This window comes from Chiroxiphia lanceolata, chromosome 22 (genome assembly GCF_009829145.1).
Source record: "Chiroxiphia lanceolata isolate bChiLan1 chromosome 22, bChiLan1.pri, whole genome shotgun sequence".
Taxonomy (NCBI): Eukaryota; Metazoa; Chordata; class Aves; order Passeriformes; family Pipridae; genus Chiroxiphia; species Chiroxiphia lanceolata.
Window position 1 is genome coordinate 4,236,474 of NC_045658.1, and position 27,828 is coordinate 4,264,301.

General features: G+C 50.2%; 1 protein-coding gene across 4 annotated transcripts; it reads right to left on the bottom strand.

Moving 5' to 3' along the window:
* Positions 1-6: 6 nt before the first annotated feature.
* Positions 7-27,671, bottom strand: PIK3CD (phosphatidylinositol-4,5-bisphosphate 3-kinase catalytic subunit delta). 4 transcript variants are annotated; one of them, XM_032708796.1, is made up of 24 exons: positions 27,142-27,517; positions 20,341-20,414; positions 19,814-19,977; positions 18,945-19,173; positions 18,357-18,586; positions 17,372-17,551; positions 16,584-16,733; positions 16,195-16,284; positions 15,265-15,486; positions 12,124-12,220; positions 11,383-11,513; positions 10,439-10,498; positions 10,071-10,238; positions 9,479-9,600; positions 9,199-9,342; positions 8,378-8,477; positions 7,627-7,805; positions 7,327-7,436; positions 6,646-6,724; positions 6,223-6,390; positions 5,380-5,503; positions 4,423-4,568; positions 4,046-4,178; positions 7-3,528 (listed from the first exon to the last, which is right to left on the bottom strand). In XM_032708796.1, exons 3-24 carry the CDS (start codon positions 19,952-19,954, stop codon positions 3,391-3,393), a joined length of 3,141 nt encoding a protein of 1,046 aa, XP_032564687.1. In that variant the 5' UTR covers positions 19,955-19,977; positions 20,341-20,414; positions 27,142-27,517; the 3' UTR covers positions 7-3,390. The 4 variants fall into 4 exon arrangements, with proteins under 4 accessions (XP_032564687.1, XP_032564689.1, XP_032564688.1 ...); XM_032708798.1 differs by lacking the exon at positions 27,142-27,517 and adding an exon at positions 27,649-27,671 and having other exon boundaries at positions 3,076-3,528; XM_032708797.1 differs by lacking the exon at positions 27,142-27,517 and adding an exon at positions 20,967-21,101 and having other exon boundaries at positions 3,076-3,528.
* Between the last annotated feature and the right edge of the window lie 157 nt (positions 27,672-27,828).

A 27,828-nucleotide genomic window follows, 5' to 3' on the forward strand; every position in this document is an offset into this window, starting at 1 on the left:
TCTGTGGACAATTTATCAATATTTTTTATTTTTTACTTACAAAACATGTACCTAAAGCAACTGAAAAGTTAAACATGTAAACATTCTCTTTTCGCAGAACCACAGTTTGGCTTAAAAAAATACTTCTTTTTTTCAAAGGCAACAGAATAAGCACAATCAGTTTGTACAGAATGAGTTAAAAAAAAAATGACAGAAACATCTCTAAATAAATAGAAATAGGTCTATCATTCTGAGCATATTTATAAAATGAGAAGCCACTTATTTATGGTGAAATGGAATATTTTTGCAAGTGATTTAAGTTGAATCTTCAGTACAATTCACTGGCTCAAAGCCATCAGGTGAGGAGCTGCTGCTTTGTGGATTTGGAGTCAAAGGCTCTTTGCTGACCCATCAGAGCTTCAACAAAGATGCTCTTCCAGGAGTGTCCAAGGAAGAAGGGCCATGTGATGACTCACTGGATTTTTACTTCTTGTGGGTAAGTCAAGTTTCCAGACTGAGTAACCTCTGTGAAACTGGGCTGGGTGGAGAAAGCCCTGGGGAATTGCTCAGTCCCTGCAGCTGACACTGAGACACCTTTGTCTTATTGCACTTCTCACACTGAAGGACAGGGGACAGGAGCCACTGCTGGAAAACTGTGATTAGGGCCTGAGATTCCTGCTGGGAGCCTGGAAACCAGGCACATCAGAGGGCTCCTGGAATTGTGGCAATGCAAGAGAATTGCTTTTCCAGGCACAGAACTGTAGTGTCTTCCCTTCCACAGGAATGTACAAACCTGATCAGGGGATGGGTTCAGTGCATCTCACCTTGCCTGGGGCCTGGGATTTATTTTTTTTTTGCTCTGTAAATTAGTTCAATCAGGAAAGAAACAGCAATATTTATTCTCTGAAATGGAGCAGAGGCACAGGGCGTGTACTCACTGTCTTGATCAGCCTGCAAAGAGCTCTAAATCCTGCCAAAACAACTGTCAGGTACCAAAACAACTGTCAGAACTTGAGTGCTGCTTCAGTCACACCCAGGATCATTGGAAAGGTGCAGGAAAAGGGTTACATAAAACTAAAATCAGGTGTTTTCTAGGCCAGAGCTGCTGCTTCTACCAACAGGTGCCCGAGAGGGAACTTGGTTTGTCTGAATAGGTACAAATGAGAACAGACCAGACCCCACAGCTTAACATCTTCTGTGAAAAGAAACAGTAAGTACTTTAAATCACGATTTAGATTAGAAACTGTAACATTGCTAGTGCCTGTTGGGATATAAAGGTAGAGAAGTGTTTGTTCCAGGTGTTTCAGAGTCCCCTCACTGACCAAACCTGGCATTGCTTACTATTTATTTCTTCTTACAGAAGTTACTCTTTTATAAAGCAGTGTTAACTTTGTTCTTCACCAGCTGCACAGCTGACAGATTTGAACTGATCCCCTTAAACAAAAAATGGTGGACTTAAACAGCCATTCTAGGGCAGTATTTTTTAATTTTAAAGTACTGGGGTACCTGATTTTAAAGTATCAAATAGAGCTGAAAGTCAGGAATGAGTTGCATCCATGTGCTGGGTGCAAAAATCAAATCAAATTTAGATCATGAAGGGAAGATTCATTAAACAGGCCAGTTCAGTCTCCTGAACTTGCTGCTTCTGTGGGAATTTTAAAGCAGACTTGAATGCTAAATTTATGAGAGTCTAGTCCATCATTTGACAACACATGTACCTGTTGTTACCTGAGAACCAGGATCTGCAATGCCTCTATTTTTACCTACGTGAGAGAAGTGAAAGAGTTTAAAAAACACTTTACAGTGAGTAAAAGAAAATTGTTGAACCTAATTAAAGGCAAACAAGTGAAGTACAGGATTCAGCTTTGGGGATGTCTTGAGAATTAGACTCTGCTGTTCCTTGAGAGGGCAGGAATGGTGAGGAACCTGAGGAACATAGGAACCTGAGGGTGTGGGGAAGGTGGGGAAATGGAAGGAAGGACCCAAGGAACTGGCAGAGGAAGCAGGTCCTGCCTATGCTCCTGTGTCCAGCAGTGGCTCCTGCTCCCTGTCCCTGGGCAAGCCCAGCACCCAGAGCTGCTCCTGGTGGGGCCATGACCTGGAGACAGAGCTGTGACAGCAGAACTGTGGGATTGATCCCAGCACCTCGTGGGAGAGGGGAAGGAGGCTGAGGAGGCCGTGGGAAGGGGAGGAGGCTGGAGGAGACACTGTGTCCCAATTCAGGCACTGGCACAGCTGAGCCCCCCCAGCCCCCAGCCCTTGCCAGCAGCTCTCAGAGCAGGGCAGGAATCTGGACCGTGGCTGGGAGGAGGAAGAGGGGGGAAAAGAACAGGGAGTACATTTGCAAGAAGGTGGGAGTTGAGATGCAACTTGCTGTAAGTGTTTCAGTGTTAAACCCGCTCCTCTGGCACTCCTTGCACAGGAGGGCAGTCTGGCCCAACAGCTCGGGCACAGAACGGTGCCATCTGTGCCAGCTGCCACTGGAGCTGAGTGTTGGACCCCAGGGACTGTGTAGGTGTGGGGCACTGCCCTGCACACACATGGTACAGGGAGACCAGGTGGCAAACCAGCTCTTAATGTACCCCAGCAGGAGGCACTTGGAGCCACCAACATTCCATGCCCATTTGGAAAATGCAGTCTTGCTGTTTTCAGGCTTAAAACCAAAATAAATGCAGGAATTGCTTGAGGCTCAACTAAAGCCTGACTTGGGAAAGCAAAGAAACTACCTGATCCAGTGGCCACTGAACCTGCTGTTGTGGCATCAGTTTTGTCCAGCAACAGCTGAGTTCCAGCTCAGTTTGAGAACACTTTGGCCTCTGGAGCAGACAGAAAGCAATATGACAGTGTGGGTATCTTTATCCTGTCACAATGCAGAGTAAAACCATTTGTCCAAGACAGCTTCAGGGCTCTTTAAGCTGACCCCCCCTTAGTGGACAGTGACACAGGGCAGTGCTGAAGTTAATGCCTCTGAGCTGTAATGGTGGTGACCTGCAAGATGGGTTACAGGGATGGGGGGGAGGTCCTCTGTTCAGCTAAATTCACAAGAAAATATAAATACAGACATTAGCACACTGGAAGGATGTTACAACTGCCTCAACTCTTCCATTAGAAGATGTATTTGAAGCTTAATGAGTTCTTAAGGGTACAGCACCTCTACCTACCTTTCACTGTACGCAGTAATTTTATTGCCTCACGTCTCTCCCTTGTCCCCCAAAGCTCTACAGCAGCCACGGGGGTGTGGCTGAGGACAGGCCAGCAGTTTTTCAGTCATGGAGCAATGTCTGGTCTCTGGGAATGCAGGTGGGGGATCTTCAACACTCCAACTTCCACCAGTCTTTCCTTAACAGCCTGTCTGCCTGGCTGGGCTCAGTGCAGGTGTTGTGTCCCTGGACAGGGCTGTGCTCTGCTGCTCTACTGCCTGTTGTCCTTGGACACGTTGTGTGCCAGCCAGTTCACTTTGGTTTTCCAGCTCTCTCGCAGGGCTTCATTGAACTTTAGCCTGAAGTGCTTCAGTGCCTCCTCATCGGTTTTCCCAAGAGCCAGGGAGTCCTGGAGGTGAGAGGAACAATTCAGTGTGGCCTCACTGTGAGCAATTAGCAGTTCAACTAGTAAGATGTGTACTCATTAAGATATTACCCCATTGAAAGGAGCACAGAGTAGGAAAGGAACAGCCATTAATGTTTTTTAATGGTTACTTTAGTTGCACGAGGTTTTTCACTAATAAAATTCTTCCCTTCCACTCTGCTGGTGCAGGGTGTTACAAAGGTGCTGTCCTGCAGCTGGCCAGGGATGTGTGGTTATCACTTAAGGGGCAAACTGGGACCAGGAAATGATACACAGCCAAAGGCCTTTGTCTCCTTTCCTGCAAACTGGTTCTACAAGATACCTGCTGCCCTCAGGATGAAGAACCTCCAGTGATTTCCTGAGCACCAGTACCTGGCATTTCCCATGTCCTGCATCTACTCCTTCTTTCTGCTTCTAATACACCTTCCACACTGACTCCTCCTCCCTGAGCCACAGGATCAGGTGTTCAGTGTTCCCCCTGCCTGGGCTCTGCCTCTCTCACCTTTAGGTACTGGATGTCTTTGGAGCAGCTGAGCTCTGGCAGACCAGCAGCTTTCATCAGTGCAAAGAGGTGCAGGAAGAGGAGCCCGTGGCGCCGCAGGATCATGTAGGCTCTCTCACAGTAACCCCTGAACCTGAAAGAGTGATGGCAAAACAGTGAACACTGCAAACTGCAAACTCTGCCAGTTTATAAAGCAAAGCTACAGACCAGTCTGAACCCTGCTGTCTCCACGGATGATACCAAGCTCTGCCACCTTCTCCAACAGGTAGATAATAATTTATTTACTTTCGCGTGTACAGGCTACATATTGCTGGAAATAAATTCTAAAAATGCAGAGATTGAAAAGCTGAAGTGAGTTTTCCACTCCCAGCACTCACCTTTCAAACTTCTCATTGTTGTTAGTTTTTCCTTGCTGGATGACGTGCACAAAGTCGTAGGTTAAGATGAAAGGAACTCGTTCTCTATTAATACCAAATTTAGTCTTGAAGTTCCCCAAAAAGTGACCAAAATCAATATGGAACAGCTGAAAATAAAGAAGGAAAAATGTTTTTAGAACAGTGTCTATTTTAGCTGATCAGTGTTGAGTTCTCATCAGTTACTGAATTCAGCAGAAGTGACCAGAGGATTTTGGAAGGAGAAAAATGACCTCTCCCTTAGCACCCCTTTGGAAAGAGACAATGTTTACTTGCCAAGATAGTTTCTAGTGTGATTAGATGTTGGTAAGACAGAAAGGGCACTTGCCTCCTCCGTACTTGATATATCTGAAGAAATACCTGATTTACTGTGTCACTAGTGGAAGGAGGCAGAGCACTTCCACAGGCACTGGCCAGTGCAGGCTGCAGTCCCAGACAGTGCAAAAAGAAACTGTCCTGTTTTGAAGTTGCTACCAAATATTACTTCCTTAGCTGAGGCTTCTTTTCCCCTCCTTTGGGTATTTTTTTAAATACCAAGCCCAGCGAGGTCGTTGCACCCCTCGGGCAGCGATGGGAGGAGGCTCCTGTGCACAGCCTGGGGCACCCTGGCAGTTTTGCAGAGGGGCTGTGACCCCCAAATCCCAGGCCCCAGGCTCTGTACTGGGGAGCACCAGCTCCCTGAGGAGGCTGAGGCAGCGAGGGGCCTGTGCAGAGCAGCTCTGGGAGCTCCAGCAGCCCCGGGCAGCGATGCTGCAGTTCAGATGATACAACTGGATTTACACTCCTGATGACACGAGCTGCTCCCTGAGCACATTGGCCCGTCCTGCCTTGGCTGGAGGGGAGGTGGGACTGCACTGGGATGTCTCTGTCCACAGTAAGTGTTATCAGGCCCCTGTCCCAGCCCCCCAGCAGAGCCTGTACCTGTCCTGTCTCCCGGATCATGATGTTGTCGCTGTGCCGGTCCCCGATGCCCAGCACGTACGTGGCCACGCAGTACCCGGCACAGGAGAGGGTGAACTCCTCGATGGCTTGGTCCAAGGCATCCCTAGAGAGGGCAAGGAAGAGATGGAAAGAGAATTTTACTTTGGAAAGCTCTTTTCAGAGCTTCCCCCCCCTGCAAACCTGCAGGAGAAAGGAAGGGAATCACGTCTGGGTTCCTGCATAGCTCTCCCGAGGCAGGACCCCCACCCCTGCTGGACAGAAAGGAGCTGCAGTAACTGCCTGTAATTAAAGGGGTCTGAATAAGGTTGTTGCCACAATCTCAGCAAAAATTATTTAGTCTCAACTAAATTACCTCATTTCTAGATCTCCATGGATCCCAAAGACAAAGAGGGCTCCTAGAGTGACTCCTGTTGGTGGCCCTGCTGCACCAGACCAGCACTGATCATTGCTGCTGTTTCTCTGTCCAGTAAACCCCCAGGTTACAGAGCTGTTGTGCCCCTTTCCTTTTCACCTCCCTGTTCTGGCACTACTCCTCCTGCCCCTTTTCCAGCTGCCACCACACTGTGTATGTCTGGGGAAAGTAACAGGACCAAGGGGAAGACTAAGGTTTGGATCCAGCCTGGGGGCAGTGCTACCTTAGGCTACCAAAGATCACAACGAGCTTGCCAACAGTAACCCAGCTGCCTCCACTTCTGCTCCCAACCCACACAGACCCACACGATGCCTTCAGGTGTGCCAGGCAGGGAAGCACCCACAGACACTGTGGGACAGCTTGGAAATGTGCATAACTGAGGGAAAATGAGGAAAGGGGAGCCCACTCACCCCGGGTTCTTGGACTTGAGCCAGTTCAGCAGCGCGTCCTTGTTGAAAGCTGCCGTGGCCACCATGTTGCTCTTGTTCAGCTGGATGTTGGCGATGGTGTCCGAGTGCATGACCACCTCAATCAGCCCAGTCTTGTCTCCTGTGGAGAGGCAGCCATAAGGGGTCATCCTGCAGAGATGAAAGAAACCCTTCCACTGAAATCCTGCCCAGAACTGGGTGGTGTTGACTTTTAAGCTTTCCCTTGGCTGCCACCTCTCCTCCATCTCTCCTCTGCAGTTCTGTTCCCCAGTACCACAGGACCTGCCCAGCTGCTCACACAACACCAGACAGACCTGCTGGGGGCAAAATGAGCTTGCAGAGAAAAACAGCCTCACCAGCCATGATTTATCACTGCAGTAGGACAACTGTGTGCACACCACTCACCTCAGGTCCAGGCCCTCCTGCTTCCACAGGATGTCCATCAGCTGGATCATCTGCAGGGTCAGCATGTCCTGACGCAGATCTGTACAAGGGAAAAAGGGGCATCAGGACCTCCCAGTGTCCCCTCTCCAGTGCTCCTGTAAGTGGCCCTTGTTCTGTCCCTGCAGCAGAGCTGCTGGAGGGGCCTTTGCCACATCTGTCACTTGCTGGTCCAGCTCAGAACGAACATCAGCACAGAGCAGTGTTTGCTGGTGCAGGAACACCCCACCAGGCACCTTAACTCCCATGATTTTACTAAGGGAGGTACAGGGTCACTTTGCCCCAGCTCTTGCCATGGCAGTCACTGTGGCACTGCAGAAATATCTGCCTGGACACAGCAGTGAGCAGCAGCCACCCCAGCCCTGCAGAGCTCGGACTGCTGGAGCTCCTTCACAGCTCACATCAGGTTTGGGTTTATTGTTCAAGGGTATCCAGCCACCCCTGCACTAAAATCTACAGGAAAGAGGGCTGCAGGTGAAATATAGAGGGGAGCTTATTATCTCTCCAGATTAGTGCCAAAAAACCTCAAAACATTAAAGGTCCTCATTTCCACAACCTCTTGATTGTCCGTATTTAGGCCCACTCACCACGGTAAATATCTGAGACTAAAGGATATGTTTTCAGAGCCATTAAATAAAGACTTACCATCTCCATTTTTAAAAATAATGCCCACTCCACCTCCACCTGTCTCTTCATTATTAAACACAATCCATAAAGGTTTCATTTTGGAGTCCATGAAGGTGCACTGATCCACACTAGAGGAAATAAAGATATTACCATCAGAGTTCCCATCTGTTAAAAAAGCCATCCAAGCTGCCAATTCAACAGCACTAACAAATACTGGTGGAGTGGGGGCTTCCATGGGGAAGGAACCTTGGGATAACCTGAAACCTGGCTCCACTGCCAAACAAAGCACAGGTGAAGAGGTGCAGTTCTCTTCCTTACCAAACTTCGGCGAGGATAATGTTGGGGTTCAGGGGGGACTGGAGGTGGGAAAGTGCTTCACGGTACGTTTCCTGCTTCATGCACACATGCATCATCTCCTTGGTTTGAGGCTTGGTGGCCTTCTGAGAACTCACTTTAACAAAGTCATTCAGAGCTTTCATCTTGTTGAGTGCTTCTCCCTGAAAAAAAAAAAAAAAAAGGGAGAGTTGGAACAGGGTAAACAAATAGGAAATTCCTGGAGGAAGTTTTTTAAAAAACATTAAAATCTCCCATGAAATGGAAACCTCGGTTGCACCTCTTATTTTCTCTTCAACTTGTAGCAATTTCACATGTTGCAACAAAACAAATTTAGTAGTATCTGCTTGAGAGAGATCCATAATTAACTGTGGATACTCTGCTCTGGGCACAAAAGCATTAGAAGGTAATGACTGCACTGCTCTGAATCAGCCAATTGTGACCAGCTCCCACTAAATGATAACTCAGCCACTTTATCTACTACCAGCACTGCTCTTTGAGATTTCAAACCATTCTAGACACACAGTGTGATTTGGGGGGTTGTGTGGGTGAGTAAGAGATGAGGGAACTCACATGTGATGGGATCTCCAGGCTCCCAACAGGATGTGCCAAAACCAACAGAGCAGTTAAGAGGCTTTTTTTGTGTTACTGATAACATGAAGTTGGAAAAGCCAACAGCTGAGAACCAGCTCCAAGCCAGAGGGAAGTCAACCTTATGGCTAAAAGCGATTTTTACCTGTTTCATCAAAACTTTCATGTGGTGGGTGCTGCCTCTGCAATAAGCTTCCAGGATCAGCCCAAACCTCAGGGAAACAGCAGGAACGTGCATTTCTGACCTGGGGAGAAGGGAGGTTACAGCAATGCTGACTCACTGCATGACTGACTCATCCTCCCATTCATACCCACACCAGGAGGGTGCAGAATATTGGCTGCTGATTCTTTCTGTGTAATGGGGAAGGAAAAAAAAAAATATGCCCCCAACCCCAGAAGGTGATGGAGGAAAACCAATGGGTGAGACATTTTCTGTATGACTAAATCACTAACCACTCCTTTGAGAACAGCACTTGGGGAGCAAGAACAGTTCAGGGCTTATGGCTCAGAGCTGGCAGGTGGCCATGGATGTCCAGAGGAAATTCCAGCTCACAGGCTTGTGTGTGTATATACACATATAGACAAAAACTCTGAAAACAGAACCTAAGCCAAACTCCACCAACTACAACAGACAAAAATAAATGAACAAAAAAATGTATTGTCCCCCCCCTGGAGAGTTGGACTCGATGATCCTTGTGGGTCCCTTCCAACTCAGGAAAGTCTATGAAATAATTCTTATTCAGTTGCCCAAGGTAAAAAGCAGCAGTTTCTGGGTTTTGGGAATCACAGCAAGGAAATCCCATCAACGCTTAGATGGGAGACACGAGTTAAGGGACAGCAAACAAACACCCTGTCAGCTCCACATCCAGCCAGCCCTGCTGTCCCACTCCACAGCACCACGAAGAAACCAGAGAATGCTGGTTTCACTCAATTGCTGAGAAAAAGCCCAAAACATTTGCCCTTCACCTCAGGTGCCAGAAGAGGAAGTGGCCGATCTTGCGGTTGGATAACGCCCTGTCCAGCAGGAACTTGGTTAATTCACAGTCTAAGTAGGATTCGTACTTGAGCACCTGGACGAGCTGCAGCAGGTATTGGAACACATCATGATCTCTGTTGGCAGGAGGGAAACAGAAAAGACAACCTCATCTTCACTGCAGAGACAAGGCTGTCAGGCTTGTTCACAGCCCCCCTCAGCAGCCCTGGCCAGGAATAGAAAGGGGCTCTGTCCCCTGGGGATCACACTTACGTCAGCTTCTTTAATGAGTTGATAGCAAAGGAACCAACATAACGGTCGGGAAAGCTGAAATCCAGCAGCTCCAAGGCATTCAGGACAGGCAGCTCTGGCCAGGTCTGAAGTAGGGAAATCATCTGTAATGGGCAAAAAAAAAAAAAAAAAAAAAAAAAAAGGCACAGGTTTTTACGACAATGGATATAAATCTGAAATTCTGCTGATGGAAGAGCAGGTCCTTGTGGTGAGTCACTATTTATAGATGCCTCACAGCAAGTTTGCAAATACCAGGTCAAACCCTGAGGTGCCTTGTGCTGGTCTCTCACTGTCGGTTAAGAATATCCAATCCAGATCCTATTTTTCCCATGAATTAAACAGATCCTTTTTCTTTTGCCTCCAGTTTCTTGAAGGAATAAATAAGACCTTGTTGGTTAGTAATAAATCTGGGACAGCCCACAGAGGCAAACCTCAGCTGGGAACAGAAAACCTTCCTTTGGGGCACCGTGAAACGTCCCCAGCCAAGCTGGGCCCCCAAGCACAACACAGGAATGCAGGCACTGAAAGATGGATCAAAAAGGGAGTCCTGGCTTGCCAGCCCCAACCTCCTCACCTGGGCAACATCCTCGTGCTTGTTCCACTTGGTGATGATGAGCAGCTTTGCCAGGGCCTGTGGGTACTGGTCTCGGATGTCGTACCTCATCTTCCACACCAGGTCCTTCTCGTGCTCGTACAGCTCCGTGTGGCTCCTCCGCTCCAGGATCTCCCTCAGCTGCAGCTTCTGCTCGTGGGAATCACAGGAAAGAGCATACACAGGGCTCAGTCTCAACCCAGAGGGCTTGCTCAGCTCAGAGAGACCCTGTAGGACTGGAGCGCAGCCCACTTTGGTGGAAAAAGCTGGTGGGGTAAGGTGGAAAGGTCTGACTTGCTCCATGAAACCAGGTTTGCACGTAGCTGAAAAACTGATGCCAGAAGACTCACCTCCTCGGGATCTTCTGGTGCAGCTCGGGGTGGTTCTCCATTCCTCCCCAACTCCAGCAGCTGGGACACAAATAAAGAGTCTGAGGAAGGTGATTCTAGCTCACCATCACTTCAGGGATTTATGCTGTGTTAGAGGTCAGTCACTTGGCACCTCTGGAGAAGGGAATCACACCTCTCACAGCCCAAGTGGAGGTCAGGGACTCAGCAGGACCCCTCTGCTCAGAGGTGTAACCTACCTGCCCATGCTGCCCCTGCCCTGGTGGTGACAAGAACAAAGGGATGAGTCCTTGCCCCCAAAAGGGCACGTCTGCACTCCCAGAGAGCTCGTGAGCTCTGGGTCACTGAGCTCCAGGCTAACACGACCCATCCCAGATTCTCAGAACTGGGGAGTGTTTGCCAAGCAGTCAGTGCTGCCCGAGCCCCCCCTGCCTGTTACACCCCCTGAGCCAGACCCTGCACTGAGGGGAGCACACAGGCATGCCCTGGCAGAGCAGAGCCCCCTTCTCCCCTGTAACAGGCACATTTCTTCTTCCACTTGTCTGCCCAGTTGTAGTGACAGATGGAAAATCCCCACCCAACACAACACGTTATCACTCTGCTGAAAGGCAGGGAGCTGCCTGTTTTCACTCATTTCCCCTTTTATTCCTCTTCCTCCCTACAGAGCTTAACACTGCCTGCAGTTTAAAGGCAGCTCAGTTAAACCCATTTTTTTAAACAAGTTCTTGTCTATAAGAGCAACTTCACCTCAGTAATTCACAGCTCGGAAAACTATTCACCCACAGGTCCCTTTAGTTAAGAGAAAAAGTCACATTTTCAGTTAGCAATATCTATTTATCAAGTCTGCTTGTGCCCAGCTGTCCAAGGGACAGTGACACTGGATGCTCCCATCCCAGCACAGCCAGGGAATTCCTGTGCCTCCCGAAAAACTGTCCCAAGTGTCCCACCTGCTCGAAGGATGGGTAATACACGGGATGTGCTGCCACGCTGGGGAAGCAGATGACCAAGGCTGCTGCACTCTCAGTGTTGGGGTTGCATTGCACTGTGCCCATGGGGTTCAGAAGTTCCCCTTTCTCATCTGAAAAGCAAAGCACATAAACCCCATGGACCCAAGTATGAAGCAGAAAGCAGAGCACTGCCAGCCCTCAGCACTGCCAGCCCCCAGCACTGCCAGCCCCCAGCACTGCCAGCCCCCAGCTCTGCCAGCCCCCAGCACTGCCAGCCCCCAGCACTGCCAGCCCCCAGCACTGCCAGCCCCCAGCACTGCCAGCCCCCAGCACTGCCACTTCCCAGCACTGCCACTTCCCAGCACTGCCACTTCCCAGCACTGCCAGCCCCCAGCACTGCCAGCCCCCAGCACTGCCAGCCCCCAGCACTGCCAGCCCCCAGCTCTGCCAGCCCCCAGCTCTGCCACCAGGCACTGCCTGGCCCTGAGCAGCTCCTTCATCGCCCTGACCTCTCCCAGGTGAGCTGTACAGGACATCTGCAGGTCAGCAGCCACCCCTTGTGTCACATGTGCAATGCCAAGCACAAGGCCTTCACCCTGGCAGGGCTCTGGATGCCACCACAGCACAGAGCAGTGACCACACAGGGCCTGCTGGTCTGAACTGGACATTGAGGCAGGTCCTGGGGCACCCCTGTCTTTATGAAGATGCAAAACAAGACAGGAGCTCCATCTCCTGACATACCTGGGAAGGAGGACCACATGTGCAGGCAGCACTCCCCGGTTTTCAGCTGGTCCTTGTAGTCAAAGAGCATGACATTGACCCAGGCAATGGGACAGTCCTGCAGGGCACAGACAGCAGCTCATTTGGGGCTGTAACTGCTGAAGAGGGGTGAAGGGAAGAGAAGAACTAACAAGGAAGTGAGATATCCCCATCCAAAGGCCTCACAATAGCCAGGAACCCCAAGTTATACAATCTTTTCCAAGTCTGCAAATCCCTGCAGACAGGGAACTTCCCATTCAAGAGTGTGTGGGCACCTCCTCATCAAAGAGTTTCTGTAAAAAATTATACCAGGGAGCCATCCTGTCTGCCTAATTTTTAAATTCTCTAAAAGTACAAGATGGTATCAAATTCAGGTATTTGCCAAAACCTGGGGTCTTTTGTGTAGTGCTGAATGGCACCAAACACCCCCCACAAATATGGCTAAAACTTCATCACCTGATATTTTTCATAACTAAAGAACCTCAAAGTTTCCAGTAAGGCCTTGTTACTCTACACTCAATGATATTTGAAGGAGCTGTGACATACTTCCTATATTTCACAGTGTGGGGGGAGGGAGAAGAACCTTAATGTTGAAACAGGGAACGCGGAGTTCACATGACTGCAGAAAACTGGGCTAAGAATGCTAGAAATAGCTCATAATAGGGGAAAAAAGGCTTGGCTCCTTTGTATGAGAATAAACATTATCTGTAGGAATCAAACTTTATGCTGCCAATCCCCCACCACACCCCCAAAATAAAACCCACAAGCCCAAGCCAAGCCAGGAGGAGGGAGACTCCAGCAAGTGATGTGACTGGGACATGGCCAAGACAAAGAACCTGTCTCCCTGCTCAGCCCAGCTCCCTCCCCCAGAGCAGGCCAGACACATACTCCACAAGTGACCTAAGCCTTCCTGCAGTCAGGTCCCCCAGATGGAACACTTTACCTCATAGCACAGCCTCAGCACCACCAGCACTCGGAGCTCAGAGCACACCAAGGCTCGAGCACAGAAACCAACTGGAAAAGGGGTTAAGTGGCAAAAACTCTGCTGAGACCCACCCACAAAGAGCATCATGTGTGAAGGGAACCACAGTGACATGTCTTCTTCCACTGGGGCCTTTTGGAGAGCTCAGCAGGTTTACCCCAAAGGCCACCACAGGCTTGGTGGAGGTGACAGAGTCCCTGCTTCCCTCTAAGGTGACAAAATGAATCACTTCTCAGTGGCCTCTCACAAACCCTGGAGTTGATTTGATTACACTAAGTATCTTCAGCAAAATCCCACTTGAGACATCAGCTCCTAGGTCGCGGGGAAAAGCCAAACAAAACACCAGCAATAACCTTTCCTAACAGAGTAAATGGCAGCAAACCACAGCTCAGAGCCTGCCAAAACACAAGGCAAGATTCCTGGCGGATATAAGGCCTGGCAAAACAAGGATTCAGTATTCTAAATTCAGACATCTCCTGCATGATTTAGAGAAACACTGAAAGCCAACCCTCTGGGTGACATTAACCCTGTGACTCATTCAGTCAGCCTGAAAACACGCCTGTTTTTGTGGTAGTAAATGACTTAGTCCCACCTATCTGCTCTGCTCAATCTGCAGAGAAAACAACATGCATGGCACTAACTCTGGGTGAGGAAAAAGATTAATAATCAAAAAAACAAAATGAAGAAAAAAATCAGGGTGCACTCTGACTGTAACCTGCTCTTCCCAATCATTTTAAATGATTTCTGAGCACCTCACCCAGAGCTGCAGCTCAACATGTGGAAAAATCCTTTTGTACAGAGCTCTAGTAAATGTGATTTTAAGCTAAAAGTTCACCAGAATGCATCCACCTTGTTAAGATCCTTTTAACAACTCAGCTAACCAGTCTGGGTTTGTCTTGCCAGTCAGAACAGCAAGATTTCCTTCTGACTGCTTCAAAACTGAATATTATTCCAGAGCAGTCACAAACATCCAGCCTGTGGATGAATCAGATCTTCTGTCCAACAAAAGCCTCCAGCAGGAGCTGGGACTGTGCTATTCTAAAACAACAAAAAACAACAATAAAAAGGTTGATCCTGGTCCCGTCCTCAAAACATTTCCAGTCTGAAGTTTCCAACTCAGAAATTGGTCCCCACAAGCAGGATTCATGAGTTGTCTGCTGCTCCCAGACATGACTGCACAGTAACCCTGAGAACCCCACTGATGTCAGCCTAACAAAGCCCAGTGAACTTCCCAGCAGAAAAAGGGAGGGAGCAGAACTGCAACCAACATCTTCCACAATCACATTTGTCAGTCAGCCCCTCATTTCTCTGCACTCTAGTAAGGATGGCATAACTAACCCGCTCTCCAGGGCGTGAAAATGGTGTTTTTGTGGCCACACAAACAATAATTTGCAGAGGAACAAGTGCATTTGCTGCTCATAAAGAAAATTCTCACATACAAAGAGCTGGAGGCTGTGAGCTTAAGTTACAACTCTGGGAGACCTGGAATTCAGTTACAGGCTGCACTTGGATCTAGTTACTGAACCATTAATGGGCTAGAAGTTTTGGAGCAGAGGTGAGGAAAGTGAGGAATATCCCTACCTCTCCAGTTAAAGAAGCTCAAATCAAGAGCTTCCAAAGTGATTTAACACTTTCCATCCTCAGTTTGCTACACCTGAACAACAGTAACCTTGAAGAACCTGCACTTTCATTTTACCTCAAGCTTTGCCATAACCAGTGTTTATATTCCTCAGTGTATTCCCCCTTCCTAGCTGCTAATTTGCTCCACAGGGGATTTGCAGGAAAGACCTTATTAGAAAGAAAATGCAACACAGACGATGGTTTAACCTCAACTACCAAACAAGGAAGTTGCAGAGCAGTGAAACAGAGACACCACCACCACAAGTGATTCCTCTTTAAGTGCAGTCAGATGCTGGGCATGTTTCTTAATGGCCTTTCTAGAGGAGAAATGACACTTAAACAACCTTCCCAACAGGCAGCCACTCCTCAGCTTCCCGTTCCTGTTGGAGAAGTTGGCTGTTACTCTGTGAGCTTTTATTAATAGAAAGTCTCCTGAGAGCAGAGGGCCCTTGGTTCAGAGCGGTGTCCTGTGCCCTCCAGCCCTGGCAAGCCTGGCTCAGCCCCACACTGGCTTTACTTACAGCTTTCTTGGACTTCTTCTTGGTGGAACGTGCCTTCTTGGCCTTCTCGATGACGGCGTAGAGGGCGAAGCAGAGCCGGGCCATGCGGGGAAGGTCACAGATGTTGATGTCGAAGTCCAGCCTCTGCTTCCACACGGGCTCTGAGCACACATTCACTTCTGAGCTGGACACTGTCTTGCACAGCATCTCGTTGCCGTGGAACAGCCCTGCCTGCACCACCAGCTGAGGGAAGGAGAAATAAGGGAACACCATGAACCCGTGGGGAATCGCCTTGTTTGCTGAAGACACACGATTAGGAGAGGAGTGGAACTGGGCACCCTGAACAGGATGTGCTGCTCCTGCCTCTTTCCCAAATCATTGAGACATTCAGTTCTTTAGTCTTTATCTTTACTCAGCTTCAGGAAGGGCATTGTTATCTTCTTACTTAATGCAGACTTGCACATTGTATAACGTGATATATTCCTGCCCTGTCTGCTTCCTTTCCCAAAAGGCAGCCGTTCCCCTGCTCCCCTTTCACGGCAAGCACCCTGCATATCCCAGGGCTCTGCTGCATCCTGCTTTCTGCCTTCACTTTGCCAGCCATCACCTCTCCCATCGTTCCCTTCTCAGAGCTGCACTTCCCCTTCTCTGCTCTTTGCAGCTTCCCTGTCCCTCCACACCACTGCAAAATGCCATCACCACAGGGCAGCAGCTCTGCTTGCTGTGCAGAAGCTTTGGTAGGGCAGTGTTTCTAAGGCTGGACTTCTGCCTGGCCGGTTCCCTTCCCCTTCCTGTCGTGCTGCAGCTCAGAACCTGCTCAAAGGCTGGATGAAGCACCACAGAGGATCAGCTGAGATCACACTTGCAGCCACTGCTGCCCTCACCACACAGACAAGACAGATGTGACGGGAAAAGCCCAAGTACAAAACCCCAGAGTGAGTCAGTACCCACCTTCATCCTCTCATCTGCGTTGACCTTGCTGCCTTGCACCAGCTCGATGTAGAAAGGCTGCTCTAAGGACCAGAGAGAACCATAGTTTGGCTGGAAAGACAAAAGGGTTCTGATCAGAAATAAATGAAACAAGGATCTCTCAAGCCAGCACCAGAACTCAGCTCCCATCACATGATTTTTGCTCCCACGGGAAAGGACATGAAGCCTGGGACAACCAGGGAAGCCGTGGAAGGGGCTGGAAGGCTGCCTGGAAATTCCCACCTCTGAGACCCTTGCGAGGGACTCATCCTGAGAGAGGAGGGAGAACCAGCTGCTGTTCCCAGCCCAGGTCAGCATCTCCATCTACAGACGAGCTGAGGGGACCCCATGGGCCACTGTCCCCTTTTTACCTTTTTCTTGGGGAGCGGGGGGGGCTTGGGAGCCATCTTTGGGGGGCTGGCAATGCAGTTGGTCTGCTCATCTCTCATGGCAATGATGGCAGAGCAGTGGACCATGGTCAGGTGGGGGGTCAGCCCTCGGTGCAGGCAGCTGCGGATGTACTGCAGAGACAGAGGCAGGGGGGTCAGAGCCATCACACAAACCACAGCTGGCTGAAGGAGCCAGGAGAGGACACAGCAACAATCAAACTTCAGTTCTAATTTATCTCCTTTTGCTTCATGAGCCTGCGACTCGCTGGGCTCGTGTTGCCAGAGCTGAGAATATGAAGTGCCTTTCACAGCTGGCATTTCATCAGTGCACTCAAATGGCTGCATTAAGGGAAAACACTGACAAGGGTTCAGCACTCCCAAGAGGAGCTCGCCCTGCCAGGACAACACAGCTTACAGCATTACTTGCCCAGCTTTCAGGAAGAGAAGCCCCAGCCCACCATGCAAGCAAGCAAATACTTCCAGAACCACGGTCTATAAATGTATTTACACAGCACTTGTCAGTCTATAAATGTATTTACACAGCACTTGTCACCCAGGGACAGGCTAAGATCACTGGCCCCCAAAAACATAAGGACCTGTTAAGTTGCCAGAAATACCCCTTGCCCTGAATAGCGGCCAGGTCCTGTCACTGATGTGCTGCACTCCTGTAAACAGCACTGTCTCCTTGCTAACATGTCTCAACCCATGCCCCCAGCAAGAGGAGGCCACGAGGGAACAGATTCTTTGACCAAGCAAGACACGAGGCTCACCTGGAACTGGTACAGGGGGTAATTCCCGTAGAGATATTCCCACTTCCCGTTCACCTGCAGGGTGTAATCCTCTGGCTTCTGCACCGTCTCGTGGCGGAACACAGTCGCCTGCTTCTTGATGGCATAGCTCATCAGCGTGATGGGGAACTCCTTCGGGGAGATCTGGAAGGTGAAGCTCTCCTGCAACCCCAACAACACAGCACAGGCCGTCAGACACCAGCAAAGGGCTGAGACAGCACACACACAGGTAACAGCTCTCCTGCTGAGGACAACAAGGAGAAGGACAGGGAGCTGGAGTCACACACACATCAGCCAACCAGTAGGGATGTTTGCCAAACTGGGCAGGAGGATGTTTCAGCAGCACAAGCGTGAGGCTGGAAATCAGGAACTTCATGCCCAGTTTAAGCAGAACCACCAGCTCACGTGGTTGCCAGTCATTAAAAACCTTCCCACTGTCACTCCAGTAGCAAGGCACAGGGTGGAAGGGTCACCATGCTCAAACACACTGCTCTGGAAGGCCCTTCTCCCTGGGCATGGCTCCTACTTCATACCCAGGCACAACATGCAAAAATAACATTAATCAGGAGTAGCAGGCAATACCAGGGGCCCACAGGCAACACAGGCTGGTCCGTGTGCTGAGCATGAGCTGAGCAGACTCATGAGCTTCCAAAGGAAAGGCATGTGAATGATTTTGTGCTCCTCTCCTACCCAAAACCAAAACATTTCCACTCCATTAACATGCAGCAACCTCAGCTACCAGATAATCAGTACACCCAAGGCATGTTCAGGAAGGGGAACAGCTCCCTTGGTTGGAGGCTCAGAGTCTCCCTCCCAACCACCTCGACGGACAGAGGAATCGGGAGAATGAAGATGAACACATGGCAACACTGTCCAAGCACACATTATTCTGTCTCCAAATGCCCAAAGGGTCCCAAAGGGGAAGCACAAACCACCAAACACTGGCACAGAAAAGTTTGTGCTTTACCCCTCCAGACTGGAACTTGACGTTGACGAAAATGTTCTTGGTGGGGGTTTGTAGAGAGCCAGTCCCAAAGCCTTTGGCCATGGGCTCCAGCTGCAGGGGGAAGTTGTATTCCATCCAGGCTGCCCAGCTGAGCTGCTGCCTCTTTGCTGCTCTCTCCTCACAGAACTGGCACATTTTGGTGCGGAAATCATTCACCTCTGGATCCTGAACGGAGTCGAACTCGTGCAAACCTGAGTGGAGAGCAAGGGGGAAAGGCAAAATGAGCATCTGCAGCCAAGGGGGGAAATGAGCCTTTTACTCAAGTGTCTGTGAAAGAGTCTTCCTGAACACATGCTTAATATGTGGCCAAGAGGAGAAGAGTCAGCCAAGCTACCAGCAATCATTTATTTATGATTTACTATTGCCTCAACTACCCCAGCCCTCTGCCAGCAGGAGGGATCCCCTGGCTTGGGTCTGCACTCCCACTGTTCCCTCACCGGACCCACTGGAGATCAAACCTGCTGATTCCAGGGCTCCAGCACTGCCCCAGGGAGTCTGGGACAGGAGCAGTCCCACCTGCAGCCCCTGACTGATGGGGGGGGAACTGACCTTTCCCAATGAGCAGGCTGATCTGGGAGTTAATGACCTTCTTGACCCTGTCCCCTTCCCGGGCCACGAGGCGCAGCACGGGCAGGAAGGGCTGGATGTCGCAGAGCCGCCGCTGCTCGTCCTCCAGCTCCTGCTGCTCGGCCGTCTGGTTGATGCAGGTGAACACATAGGCCTCGGGGTCACTGAGCATGTGGTACAGGGGCTCATACTGGGCGTGCTTCCACACCACCTGGGCCAGACAACAGCACAGTGAGCCCTCCCTGCGCTGCCACAGCTGCAGCTCTGCGGGTCGGTTCCGACCTCGGCTGTCACCCACGCCCTCGCTCTCCCAGGATACACCACTTAGGAAAGGCAGTGCACAGCCCAGCCTCCTCCCAGCACTCCTGGACCTGCAATCCCAGGCTGCTTCCCGCTCTGGTGACTCCCAGCTCGTGCTGAACTGCTCTGTGGGTTTATTTTCAAGTGCCTTTAACTGATTTCCTTTTCTCGTGCTTGCCATTTGTTTCAGGTAAGGTAAATCCCTCAATCTGAGTACTTAAATAACCCCCACCTGATCCTCACAGAAAGCACCTGTGACTGTGGCCCCGTGAAACAGAGGAATTACTCACACTGGAAGCAAAACTGGGATAAGTACCTTGCCCCCAGTAACATGAAATCTACGACAAGAGCCAAGAGGTTTTCTCACCTCTTGTCAAGACTACCCAGTTCCCAAAGATCCTCCTCTCCCAGGGGACAGCACTCCCACGTGACTGTTCATATCCCATTTTTTACTCTCATCCTAAATGCCTGCTATAAACAAACCTCTGGAGCAAATAGGCCTCTGGCTGTGACACAGACCTGTCACCTAGCAGCTGGAACAAGGCTGTTACCTGCTTGATGGTGCCCAAGCTGGCATTGCAGGGCACACAAAGGTTTAAGTATATTCCTGTGGGCAGCAGAAAGTCCACCTGGATGTTCTGGTTTTCCCCCTTGGACCAAAATTCCGTAGGGCAATAAATGCCTGGGGGCATCCTGCTCACTGCTCAGCTACCACCTGCAAGGAAAGGGAAAATAGCCTGTTGCTGTTGACCACACATTATCTGCTCAATTCTGTGCTGGGTTTTGTTGAAAGTTAAAGTGAAAGATAACCCAAAGAAAGGAAGGTCAGCACAGCCTTATAGCTCAGGAAAACACGGACTTTAGTCAACTTCCCAATCCGGTGTCTTTAAGCCACATGTAACTACTGCATTTGCTTCTATCTCAGTGCAACCCTCTCTTAATCCCTTCTAGAGTGGGATTAACATCTACATGTGCATTTGAGGATGAAACAAAAGAATTATCTTTACTTGAGAACAAAGGCACTTGTCCCAACAGCTCATCTATGACCAAGTAGCCAAGAGAAACAGTGAGTCCCTACCCCTGGCTGTGTAAGGCAATCCTCAGGCCACATGCTCCAACCTCCACTTTGTTTTTCCAAAGCTCAGTTCCAGCCTGCAAGAGGGAGAAAGTAAGTTGTTGCTGGTTCCAAGTATGCATGGATTTTTATACAAACAAACAAATATTACTCTGCTGTATATCCCCCCTCTACAAGCATCAGAAAGATGAAGTTCAGAGCTGAGGCAACCAAAATAAGTTTGTTCATTCTATCTGCAGCCTTCCCCTTGGCAGGGCTCTACAATTTATTCTCAGTACACCCAAGGAATGCAAAGAGGAGAACAAGAATCTGAAGGCTCTCAGGTACAAACTGCTGCTTTCAAACACAGGATGAAACAGTTGGACATTTCCTCTCTCAAAGACATATAAGACCAAAGTCAGAGACACCCTCACACTCCATCCCATTTGCCCACAAGCAAAATACTCCAGCAATAAAAGTCCAGTTTCCTTGCACGGATGACAAGCAGCAGAACGTGGTGTCCTCACGTGCTGGGGGAGACTGGGACTGGTGGAATTGGCTCCCAGCAAGAGACAGGGAGGTGGCTCTAACTAATTCTCTCCAAACACCTCAGCAGAGGAACCAGCTCACCTCAACTCCCTCTCACTTACCAGGGTTTTCCATCAGGTCAACAGAGGAACATCCCAGTGGTACAGCCTGGAAGATGCTCCACAGCCAAGGCTTCAGCCTCCTGCCCTGAGCACTTACCCTCAGCCCATAAAACCAGCACAAAATTTGCTCATTCACAACTCAAAATACGGCTTTGCAGCTGTCAGTGTGGAAACTTTGGGAGAGGCTGAGCAATGTGCTGCTGGAGATTCGGGTCCCCCAAACCATGGGGTCCTGCTGGCAGCTCCTCCCGAGTCAGCCCTGTGCCTCAGCATGACAAGGAGCCCAGTAGCATCTTATCTGCCAGGTCCTGGGAGAGCACACCACTTCCCTGTCAGTGCTGAAGTCAGGATTCCCAGAAACATGAGCTATGTTTTATCTGTCCTGCTTCCTCAGTGCACAGGCTGTATCACACAGCCACCGGATAGGGAGACCGCAAAAACCACCCTGAATGTGCCTGAGGAGGGAGGGCACAAAAAGGGGGAGGAGGCAAGGTTCGAAGTTTGAATAAAGCAAAACAAGCTGGCCTTGTTTTCTGCTCATTAACAATAAAATCAGCAAGTTTCTGGCATATCTGCTGCCTCAGCCTAAATCAGCAAACCACCACAACTCTAGTGACCAGCAGAGACAGAAGACACAGCAGTGGCTGAACTGCTTCCTCCTGCTGAGCATTTCTACCTGTCACCACATCCCCCTGGATATAAGGTGCCTGTCCAAGCTATGAACACTAAAATGTCAAGTTCAAGCTCAATACCTTGTCTTTCCCAGCTCACTGATTTAGAGGGATGCAGAAGGGTTTTTCCATATCCTGGAGTGGATATACCAAAGGAAGAATAACACTGGAATGTCACCATCCCTAACACATCACTTGCCAAGCCTCTCCCCTTCCTAGTGTTAAACTCAGAATTCTCTTTTTGTTGAACCTCAGATCTGACCCAGTGTGACAACTATAACATGAGGCAAGCTCTGCATAGATTGGTACTCCTGCACCACCTCACTTCCACCTTCCCTTTTGCCTTGGGAAACGGAACAGAATTCTCCAGGCTGTAACCTTGTTTGCACTGTCTTGACCTCCTGAGTAAAAGTAACTATGACTCCCTTTCCTCTGGGTCATTTTGCCATTTATGAGTAGCAGCAGCACTCCTTTTTGTCAGGGTTGTTTTTGAGATATACTCTGTCTTTCACTGCAGCAGCCTCTAAAAAAACCCAAAGGATTCTCCATTGTAACTGACAATTTTTAAAGCCCCAACATCACCTCAGACTTTCATCCTGGTGGACAGGCAGATTATTTTTAGAAATCCCATCCTGTGGTAGGGTTTTGGCCTGTAAGTCTGGTAGCCTGAGGTTCAAGTTAATCAACCCACACTTGACAAAGTAGTTTCCTGTACAACTTGTATATCTCAGAGCCAGGGCAAGCCAGAGTGAGACAGAACTTCATGTTTTAGAGGGATGTAAACCCACAGAACCAACCTCCCCAGGCACACAGGTTATCAAAGACCCCTGCTTGCCAATGCTGGGCTGCAGCCACCCACAATCTACAGTAAGACACCCCCAGTTCTCACTCTTCCTGCTGCAATAAACCCCAAAACATCTTCTTGCTAGAATACTTCCACATTCCCCCACCCACATCTTCCTACGACAGATCTTCCTCCCCCACCGGCCACATCTCCCACAGCCCTCAAACACTGGGTTTGGGGTGCAAGGCAGGTGCAGTTCTGCCTTTTCCACCAGAAGGAAGCCCAGTGGATGGGAACTGGCTGTGAAAATGAGAGGCACGACCAGGCACGAGGCCAGGGGAGGGCCCTGCTGTGGGACAGGCTGTGCCCACCGAGCTGTGGGGCTCTCACAGCTGCTGCTCTCGGGCTGGTGATAAACTCTCAAGCTCTCAAACTCCCTTGAGAGCTCTCAAGCAGCTCTCCAGCTGCAGGCACAGCATCTCTTCGGACCTCTCAGACCCTGTCAGAGGAAGGGAAGTGCTCCCTGTCACCCAGCACAGGCCCCAAAGCATGGAGCACATGCCCAGCAGGAGATTCCCATGAGTCCAAACACAAAGTTGTTCCCCACAGTTCCTGGACAATTCGAGTGCACTCCCCCTTTTCACAGGTATTTCTGCTCCGTGGAATAATTTTGTAAGGGAAAACTTAAAAACCTGTGCAAGACAGACTTTGGCAGGAAACTAGGGATGAAATGCACGTGGAGCCATTTCACACTGACCCCTGCCTCTGGCTCAGAGCAGCACAGCAGCAGCAAAGTCTCCCAGTAGTAGGCAATTGCTCCATAATCCCTTGTTAATTCTGAGGTGTGGAGTCACTTCCCAGGGGAGCAATCAGGGAAGAGGCACCCATTGGTACTAATCACTTCCTTAGAGTCCCACGTGCAACAGACCCATCATACAATGCCCAGTCCTCTTCACCACTGGGCAGAAAAAGAGGTGGAGGAAAATAATTATGAGACAAAATTCCACTTTTCAGATGAAGGCAAGTCCACAACTTCCTCTGTCCCCTTTGCCTCAATTCATTATTCACTTTGCTGTAGGAAAGCCACAGGTTGCTTTGCCCTCCTTTAAGGTTTCCCCTTGCAGTAATTAGTGTAAAGGCAATAAATGTGTGTCTTTACCATAGAGGAGGGCTGGCCAGGCAGAGCTGATGTGCACATGGGACTAGTCCATGACCAGCCTGCTAGGACAGAAATAAACCCCCAGTTTTACTAAATTTCATGTAGAAAATACAGGCACGACATCAGTGACAGGAGGGAACACACCTGAGGCAAATTTGCACCTAAAAGTGAATTTATGTAGAGCGTAACAGACACACCTGAGACTACCCAGCCAGTGTTTCTGGCATACTGCCACAAAGCACACTAACACAAATTTCCCCTCGTGAAGTCTGTCAACCACACAGCTCTGGTGTTTGCAGCACAGGGCCAGCAGTGGCTGGCAGGATCACCCGGGGAGCGGCGCTGCCCAAAGCCCCGCGAGGCTGCACAGAGGGGCACGGGAGCTCTGACACCCACGAACCAATCGCAAAACTACTGAACCCCAGGACCACCAAAACACCTCCTGAGTTTATAAGAAAGGAGCAGGTGGTGGTGCTGTGTGGGATGCAGCAGGAAGGCCCTTTCTCTGCTGGCGTCAGCTCTGCTGGGGGAAGGGGCCACGGGAATTCTGGTGTGCACACGTGTTCAACACGTCTTTGCCACACAGTCAGTGGGCACCTGGCAGGTCTGAGCCAACCCCGAGCTTTCTGTGAGTGTTCTGAAAGTGTTCTAAGCTTGGTTTTGATTCTCTGGTCGGGGTCACAAGGTGAAACAAGTCTGCATTGTAAAATTAACCCGCAAATTCCCCCCTCCCCAGGACAGACTGAACAGCCCTGCAGCAGGTAAGTGTGTCAAACTCTTCCTACACATGGGGGACTCCAGCCTTGCAGGGGACTCACCCCCAGTGCCAGTCACTTAATCACATAAGTGATTACACATGTAAGAAAAAACATGTGTAGGTGCTTCCCCTTGCCATAACTGGCATTAGTAAGATAGATTTTTGCTCTCGTGTCACAGAGGTTTTTCCTTTACAACTTCCACTAATCTTCCTGTGAAATATAGATGTATTAACTTCTATTATTCTTCCTGTAAAATACAGATCTGTGCTCCAACTGTGCCACCAGGCCATCACTGCTCTCTTTCAGTTCCTGTGACAGTGTTGCACCTTCAGCACAGTCCCGAGTTGCACCAGAGCTCTGTCTGTCTCTGGTTCCTCCTTCAACACACACACAAGTCCAAGACTCGGCTCGTGAACAGGGTGGGGAAAAACTGGGACCCCTTGAAAAGGTGTGGAGAAGCATTCAAACACTGAAAAACCCCTAAAATCAAAGGCACTGGCTTCTGTACCTCCAGGGTTTGCTTCCTCTAATCCTAGTTGAAAATGTTCTAATCTCCTTTACTTGGTTTACTGTAATATGACTTCTACCTCTATGAAATATAAAAATCAAATAAAGGGTTTTTTCAGATTATCAGCTTCTGTTTGTGCATTGATCTCTCATATCCTGCCACACAATCCCCTGCACTGATTCATTCTTTCTTTCAGCAGCAGTTCATTGTTCATCCAGCTCTACATGGCAGACACATAGTTACATTGGTTTGATGATGCCTTTTATCAGATTTCTAAGCCCCTGATTAATCATTTTTAATTACATAAACAAATAGACTGATGTGGATGTACCATGGACTCTACCCAGGATACCTGGACAAGGGATGACAACACCCCCCCCAACTCTTCAGGCCTCTGAGACACTACATCCTCTTCCCTACCAGAAAGGCTGATAAAAAACAGCATTTAAGTCCCAAAAATCAGCATCTTCTGTGCATCAAGATGTCACTGGAGAGCCATGGACTTTCCCACCTTCCATGGAAGTGTTCTGGCTACGGGGAAACTACAAAGATCAAGCTTTAAACAACCACTGGATCCAAAGACTCTCTTGGCTTGTGCCCTTCCCTTTATGAAATAAAGGCTTCTTTACTTTGAGCTGTTATATTACTCCATGCCCGCCTTAGACACACACACACACTCCCACATAAGAGGCTCATGGGGAAAAGTAATGGGAAGCAGAAGTACACTAATGTGATCTGAACTGGAGCTAACCTTGTTTGTGTGCAGGGCTGATGATGGAAGGGGTTGTCACTGCAGAGATAGGAAAGCAGAGTGGACACGTGGTGATAACAACAGGCTGCAGTTCCCGGGGCTCCCAGCTCCAGAAAGAGCCTCAGAGCAATATGCCATTGTCCAGGCTCAGCAGAACCTTAGATCCAACCAGATGGAACAGCCAGAGGGAGGGAAAGAGGAGCTCAGGTAAAGCAACTTAAGAGAAAGGAGATGTAAAGCCACACCTCATCCTGGGACTAAAACCAGTACCACCAGAGAGACAGAGGAACATCATGGAGTGAGAAAAGCATCTGATGGGAGACTCGAGAATCTTGCTCTGGTGGAAACTTCCAACCAACTTTTAGGCAAGCTCACAGTATTGCCTGAGGAACTATCTAGTAGGAAACAGTATATTTAGTGGTTAAAGCAAGAGCTTGAAAACCAACAACATGTAAAAGTTCCATTTCCAACCCTGACAATTGTTTGATGCACAACTTCAAACAACGAACTCCTACATGTTTCAGCTTTCTCACATGCTCAAGTACAACCTATAACTCATGAAGGATGTTGTAACCCTTAAACGCTGGCAAAGTGTTTGTGGCATCCTTGCACTCTTGCTATTACTGCTCATGCGGGCAGAGTCTGGGGGTTGGAGGAAGTTGTGACAAATAAAAGCTTCCAGCTGAAGTGGTTGCTGAAATTAGGCTTTTTCAACTGCTCCCATGAGTGGACAATGCCAGAAACCCCCCAGGTGCATCTTGTTGATGAAAACAAAACTAAGTCATGCATTTCTAATGAACTCTATCGACATTCAACTTTCTTTACTTTCAGGTTCCCACCTGGGGCACATGCAGCACACTGTGTTTGGGTGTTAAGAGACTCTCTTCAGAGAGCTCTTAAGAGACTTCCTCATGCCCTGCCAAAAACACAATCCAACCCACAGCAGAAACACACACGGCTATGAGCAACTGAACTCCTGCTTCAGGGAAGGGCTGGACGACCAGATGTTGCCACTCCCCAAACCCGGGAGTGACAATTGTGGTGACAAGGTGCCATGAGTCCAAACCTCGTCGGTAAAGGCCTGGCAAACACCGCAGCAGGGCAAGAGCTCAGCACCTCCCCGTGGGGTGGACCACTGGCCAAAACAGCCATCCATCCATCCATCCATCCATCCATCCATCCATCCATCCATCCACCCACCGTGACACCGAGCAATCACTGCCACCACCACAGCGCTCCTGGGAGGGGGGGGACACGGCGCCAAGGGCGACCCTCAAGCACCTCAAACCCGAGCACCACCCGCAGCTCGCCGGGCTCGGAAAGCCCCAATTTCCATGAAGCAGAAGCGGTTTTTTTCCCCTGAAGAACAGCGCCGTTCGCTAAAGGAGCCCGGGCAGAGCCGGAATTTGCCGCAGCCGGCCCGGCAGAGCCCCCCCAGCACCGGGAGACCCCCGGGGCCGCGGCGGGCGGGGGCACCGCGGCGCCGCTCCCAGCCCCGCTCCCCCCATCCCCATCCCCATCCCCATCCCCATCCCGGCGCTCACCTGCGCTGGTGCCCGGGGGGTCCCCGGGGGCTCCCGGGCGCTCCCGCGCTCCCGGCCCGGCCCCGCCGCCGGCACCGCCCCGGCACCGCCTGCAAAGGGGCGTCGGGCACCGGCTGCGAAAGGGCCGCCCACCGGGTCCGCCCCGGCCCCCCCCGCACCCCGGAACCCCCGCAGGGCCGTGCGGGGGCCGCGCTGGCCCCGCTCCGCGCCGGGGATGCGCTGGCGCGGGGTGAGCCCGGCCCGGGTCCCGCAGCGCTCAGCGCCCCGAGAGCCGCTCCCCCGCGGGGCGGGCAGCGGGAGGGGACCCGCGGGGAATGCGGCGGGAGGGACCGAGCCCGGCAGCCGAGCACCGAGAGTGTCCGGAGCGTGACATGGCTGCCACCCTCCTGCCGCAGCGCCGTGTCCCCGAACCGCACTCGCTGTCACAGGGAGCGGCTGCGGGGGCTGCGTGACAGCACAGCAACCAGGGCAGGTCCTCAACACGCATGTACGTGTAAAACTACTCACACAGCAGATGTGAAATGGTTTGGGATTCACTCCTTCCCTGGAAAGCCCTCCTTTGACAACCTCAGTCGTGCAACCGTTCTTCCTTCGTCTGAAAAAGTGTTGTGACACCAGGATGGGGAAGACCCCAAATCCCAAAAAGAGAGCCAAGTGGATTTGAGGATGAGCACAAACACCTCCAAG